The sequence below is a fragment of the Cynoglossus semilaevis genome, chromosome 11 (assembly GCF_000523025.1).
Source record: "Cynoglossus semilaevis isolate Cse_v1.0 chromosome 11, Cse_v1.0, whole genome shotgun sequence".
NCBI classification, from domain to species: domain Eukaryota; kingdom Metazoa; phylum Chordata; class Actinopteri; order Pleuronectiformes; family Cynoglossidae; genus Cynoglossus; species Cynoglossus semilaevis.
Window position 1 is genome coordinate 3,130,350 of NC_024317.1, and position 5,722 is coordinate 3,136,071.

The following is a 5,722-nucleotide window of genomic DNA, read 5'->3' on the forward strand; positions in this document are numbered from 1 at the left end:
GCCCCTCCTTCTCCTCCTGAGACCCTCAGAACAATAAAGCAGTGGATGATTTGGTCAAAATCTATTGGTTTAGAAACATAACAAAGTTACTCAGTAAAAACAACAATCAATACATGTATTTTGTGACTCTCTAATCTGTATCCCCGTCATTAGCCATTAGCATCCTGACCAACAGACACAGAGACAGAGACAGAGACACAGACACAGACACAGAGACACAGACACAGAGACAGAGACAGACACAGACACAGAGACAGAGACAGAGACACAGACACAGACACAGACCCACTCATCACGGCCCGTCTTACCTTGTGGTTCCACACTCGGCTCTTTCTCCTGTGGGGGGGCGGGACATGGGGGGGGTAGAGAAACACACAGGGACATGTTATATCTTCATGTTCTGCTAACTCTACATTGTTCGGTGTTTTTTTATGAGGGGCAGCATGAGCGTTTGGACGGAGATGAATGGATCCATTCTGACACCATTCACTGGACACGGCCATTCAGCAGTTGTCTCTGAAGCCCCCGGGGGAACCAGAAGAACCCTGGGGGGGGGGGGGACAGCCCCCCCCACAACCCCACACCCCTCCTCCATCCACCCCAGTCACAGCAGAGAGGCGGGTGTGTGTGTGTGTGTGTGTGTGTGTGCTGGTTCACTGAGTCTTTTGTCCTGACGCTTGGACAGCACGCACACCAGAGTGTGTGTGTGTGTGTGTTGTAATACACACACACACACAGAAGCATCTGAGCGTGATTCAGCGATTCAGCCACGGTAATTTAACAAGGCGATGTTTGGCGACAGCGATGTTGATACACGTACATCACGCAGTGTTATTACGGCCAACGCCAGATTGTCTGGGGAAAAAAAACAACAACAAAGGCTCGGAATGGCACCGACGTTCCACCTGACGACGGGCAGAAGGAGCGGAGGCCGAACCATTTCTCACAACATCATCCTGACAGATCAGACGGCAACCGTGTGGAGAAACAACAGTTCATTTTCCAGACAATTCTCCTGTGAATGATTCCTCCGTCTGCCTCCGACCGACGCAGCTCAAAATGATAGATTTTCAAGCTCGAACAGGAAAAAAAAAACGTCTGTTTGACTTTCTAGTCCAAAACTGTGACGGTTCTGTAATAACGGAGGGAACATCTCTGTGTCGACATTAGAGTTGACAGCGAGAAAATCCAACCCATTAAACCCGGGCACCGGTGTTAGCTCGTCAGTGCAGCTAGATAGCCTGGCAGCAGCTAGCCTCGACATCGTGTTTTCATTAATACATGCAGTGAGATGTTAACGCCATGTGGCGCTCAGCGAGCTCATCTTGTTTCCTCTGTCATTATCTCACACACACACACAGACACACACACAGATGCAGACACGCTATTACGGGTGTGAAGCAATGAGCTAATGAGCATGATGCACACGCCCCCTGATGGATCAGCTGAATAATTAAACCCGGGTGGTACCTGGAGACGCCGTATGTCCTGTTCATACAGAACGTCAGCTGAAGAGACCAACGGAGATTGATCGGAGCCGTGACGCGAGTGTTTATTAGTGTCACAACAACAACGACAACAACACACACACAGAGACACCTCGCCATCCCAGAGGAACCACAACGCATTATTAGCCGCGACGTAAATGAACAAATGAATCTGAGGTGCGATGTGTGGAAATATGCATAATGGATGAAAGGCCTCAGCTGTGAAATCCTTTTTTTTTTTTTTTTTTTTTTTATGAGCTGAATCCCCGACGCAGGAGCAGCTGCAGGAACGGGTCTGGGCCTGGACCTGCTGATTGATTGGGCGTAAACTGTTCACNTAAAATGAAAACACTCTCTCTCTCTCTCTAATACCACAGAGAGACAATGAGGTGGGGAAGTGTGTACGAATACCTCAGAGCAGAAAGTACTGCGGTCTTTTCGGGGGGTACATTTGTCCATCAACCTCCCGTTTATTATCTTTCCCGGCGGCCGACTCTAATGAAGCACTTTTGGCCTCTTTAATCTCATTCTCTGCCTCCTAATAGATAAGACCTGCAGCTCTGCAGCCCCGAGGGCAGTGATCTGACAGAGCCGTGTGACAGGACGGTGTGGATCATAATTACAAGGAGGAAACACACACACACACACACACACACACAGAGTTAGAAGACACCGGAGTGACTGAAGACAGATGAAGAGACGTGACCTCTTACCTTCACCCAGTGTCTGCTTCAGAAGGTCATGCTTGGCCTGCAGCTTTATGATGAGGTTACTGCCGTTCAGGAACTCTTTGAATTTCTATTGGACGACAAAGGAAACGAAGGCAGCGATGAGCAAAGAGCAACGGCCGAGTGGAATATTTTTATATATTTTTTTATTTCTGTCCTATTGGACGACAAAGGAAACGAAGGCAGCGATGAGCAGAGAGCAACGGCCGAGTGGAATATTTTTTTTTTTTCCGTCGTCCAAAGACAAGGAAATTCTTACGTCAACAACAGTGATATTTTTGATTCTTGTTCTTCGTGAAGACATTTCCAGCGTGTTGTCGTTTTTATATTTCATTTAGATTTTTATGTATTTAGCTTTCAGACGCTTTTATCCAAAGTGACTCACAAGAGGAAGATTAGCAATCGAGCATGTGGTTCCTCTGGGAATCGAACCTCTCTCTGCTTCCGAGGCAGGCGTGCTAACGGCTCCAATATTACATATTAATATATTAATCTTTATATGAGATTGTATCCAGGCAGAACGGGTTCTTTGATTGACACGGGTCTGACATGAGTGACGACGGGAGACGAATTCGCTGCAGACGGCGCGGGTCAAAGGTCACACGGACTCACTGAGAAGTAGAATATTTCCGTCTCCTGCTGGTTGGCCCTCCGCTTGGCTACATTCATCTTGCTCATGTAGGACTCCGACGCCACCGACTTGATGGACTCGGTGGAGCGGCTGTGTTGGAAGGCGTCGGAGACGTCAAAGTCCTCCACCGTCAACATGTCCTGCAGCGTCTGCATGGTCGCATCCAAGGTCTTTCTCACCTGCGAAGAAGACAAGAGGGAGACGGGGAGGAGGGGTGAGGGAGATGGTGACAAATGAAACATCAGGCGCCGCCTGCGGGGCTGGACATACATCAGACAGGAAACTGTGAAAAAAACGAGGTCTGCCTGACACGGAGGAAAACTGCGCACAATTACTGCTGAGATTGATAAAGGTAATTTCCACTAATGGCGCGGCGCGGCTATTACTTTTCCGGAACAGGAGAAACAAGCAGCCGTCGACGCGGGCAACTCCGCCATTATCACCTCCATCTGCACCTCCTGGTCACAAAGATCGAAAAGGTCTTTTCACCAAGACCACGGCTGTCCAGGCAGAGGTGGAGAAAGAGTTTTAAAAAATGTAATGAAGTAAAAGTATCAACTCAAGTAAAAGTACTCATCTAAAATCTACTTGAGTAAAAGTACTTAATTTAAAATATACTTTGAGTATAAGTAAGTTCGTTACTTTAAATTACTTAATAAAGTTATTTCATCGTTTGCATTGAAAAAAAAAAGAGTTTGCTGAGATATGGCCAAGGAGTTCCTACGCTTCCTGAGTCTTCTGCCCTCTGCTGGGCAATCCTCAACGTCAACGTTCTCTGGCTACATCATGGGAACTCCGCCACCCGCAAGCACACGCGATTTCCCTTCAGTTAACGCAAATTGTTTTTCCACGCATTTAGTCAAATACATGAGTAAAAATTTACTTAAGTAAAAGTAAAATGACCTATTTCTGAAACAAAAACTACTCAGTTACAATAACGTGAGTAAATGTAATTAGTTACTTCCACCTCTGTATTTAGGAACTCACTGCCTTATGGAAGTAAAACCTTTCAGAGTAAATCTTTTTTATCTAAATCTTTTTTCTCAGGACCCAAAGGTCAGAGGAGAGAAGCTACAATGAGAGCAGATGGTGTTGGGTGGGGGGGGGGGGGGGGGGGGGGGCGGAGGTAGGTGGGGGAGTTTGGTGATGCAGGGAGAAGGAGAAAAGCCTAAAGAAAAAAAACCCTCACCTCCTCATTTTCAATCTTTAAGGTGGCTAAACGGGACTGCAGCTGGTGGTAGCGCATCAGGAGTTCAGTCTGCACCGGCTGCTGGGCGCTCACCTGGCAGACCTGAGGAGTGGGGGAAGAATTTAGGAAGGGCGGGGTGCAAATTAAATTAAACAAATCTGAATCAGTCAACAGAAACAGAAACAAATCAGTTGTGAGCTTTGGCAGCATTTGTCAGCGTCTCACCTCGTCTCCCATGTGTGGCAGGTAATCAAAGCGCATGGGAGGACAGAACACCTGGTTGTGCATATCCATGATCTTGTGCTTGTCGCTGCGAGAGTCCAGGTTGTCCACGGCGTTCTCTATGACGTCCAGTCCCTCGTGGCGCGACGTCTCCAAGTTGTACTCGGCCGACAGGTAGGTCCTCAAAGTGCGCGCCAGGCTGGCGTGGTAGCCAAGGTCGCAGCACTGAAAAGAGGCGGGAATAAAATAAATATAAATAAATAATGGAGTGTTTGTGTTTAAATAAAGTTAAAAAATAAACAAACATGAAAAACAACAGAAATGTGTGATCGCAGCCAGTCGTGGGTCAGATGAAGTGTCTGTGTCATGATGCTTTTTTATATCCAGTAAAAAAAAATGTAGGTCTCCAGATCAGGGGTGTTAAACATATGGTCAGAGGGCCAAACTTGGCCCATTAGGGGGTTGAATCCGGCCCGCTTGAAAAATGTTGAAAGTTAAAAAAATGGACACTTCATGTCTATGATATGATTTGTGAATATATATATATATTATATATCATATTGTATTAAATACAAAGATACTATACTGTCTAATATACTTGTACTTTTTTGCATGAATAGAACTTATACTTATACTGGAAAAATGGATGAAAAACTGATGAAAAATTCATGTGAGTTCAAGTGTAAAGTTGGAGGACAAGTGTTTTTTTTAACCTCTTTCATGTCTGGCCCTATTTTGATGGACTAAATCCCAAATAAGACTCAGCTACAGGTTACCTTTCAAAATGGAATTATAGTTCAGAGAATTACAGGAGCCGGCGCAGTAGGACACAGAGGATAATTACACAGCCTTATCACACTGAGCTGTATGAAGTAACCTAATTAGACAGAGGCAGCGGCGCTGAGGAGAGACGGGCTGGAGGCGACCGACGCCGCCGTGAATCACTAAGTAAATGCTGTTTAATACTGGCTTTTCAGCAACGAGGAAGAAGAAGTCCTCCTGCACCAGAGGCCGGGTCTGATCACAGCAGTCAGTGACAGGAACGGAAGGTTGAAGAAAAATGATTTCATTGGACTGTTTTTAAACCAACAAACAGGAATGTATTCACATGAATCCACAGCAGCGCAGCAGCAGCAGCAGCAGCAGCAGCAGCAACAGTCGACTTACTGTATGGAGTCTTGATTGATTTGGTTGGAGACAGAACAGGACAAGGGCCTGATGTGACTGTCTAAGCTAGGTGTGTCAAACGTATGGCTCACGGGGCAAAACCGTCCCGCTTGATAAACTTAATAAATAAAATATTACACAAAAACTTCAGTTTTGTAAAACTACCGCATTTTCGGAGTATAAGTCGCACCAACCAAAGGATTAAAAAAAAGTGCGACTTACAGGAGTAGCAGATACTAGTACACAGGTCCAGAGTGCCCTCTAGTGGCTATCAGTGTGAAAGTCAACACAGCGGCGT

General features: G+C 46.1%; 1 protein-coding gene across 1 annotated transcript in view; it reads right to left on the reverse strand.

Moving 5' to 3' along the window:
• The window catches only part of srgap3 (SLIT-ROBO Rho GTPase activating protein 3), a 42,656-nt gene that overhangs the window by 8,391 nt on the left and 28,543 nt on the right, over window positions 1-5,722 (reverse strand). Inside the window, 5 exon segments of the mRNA XM_017036738.2 lie at window positions 309-336; window positions 2,201-2,285; window positions 2,828-3,025; window positions 4,036-4,137; window positions 4,261-4,515. Of these exon segments, the coding sequence (XP_016892227.1) occupies window positions 309-336; window positions 2,201-2,285; window positions 2,828-3,025; window positions 4,036-4,137; window positions 4,261-4,515 (668 nt within the window).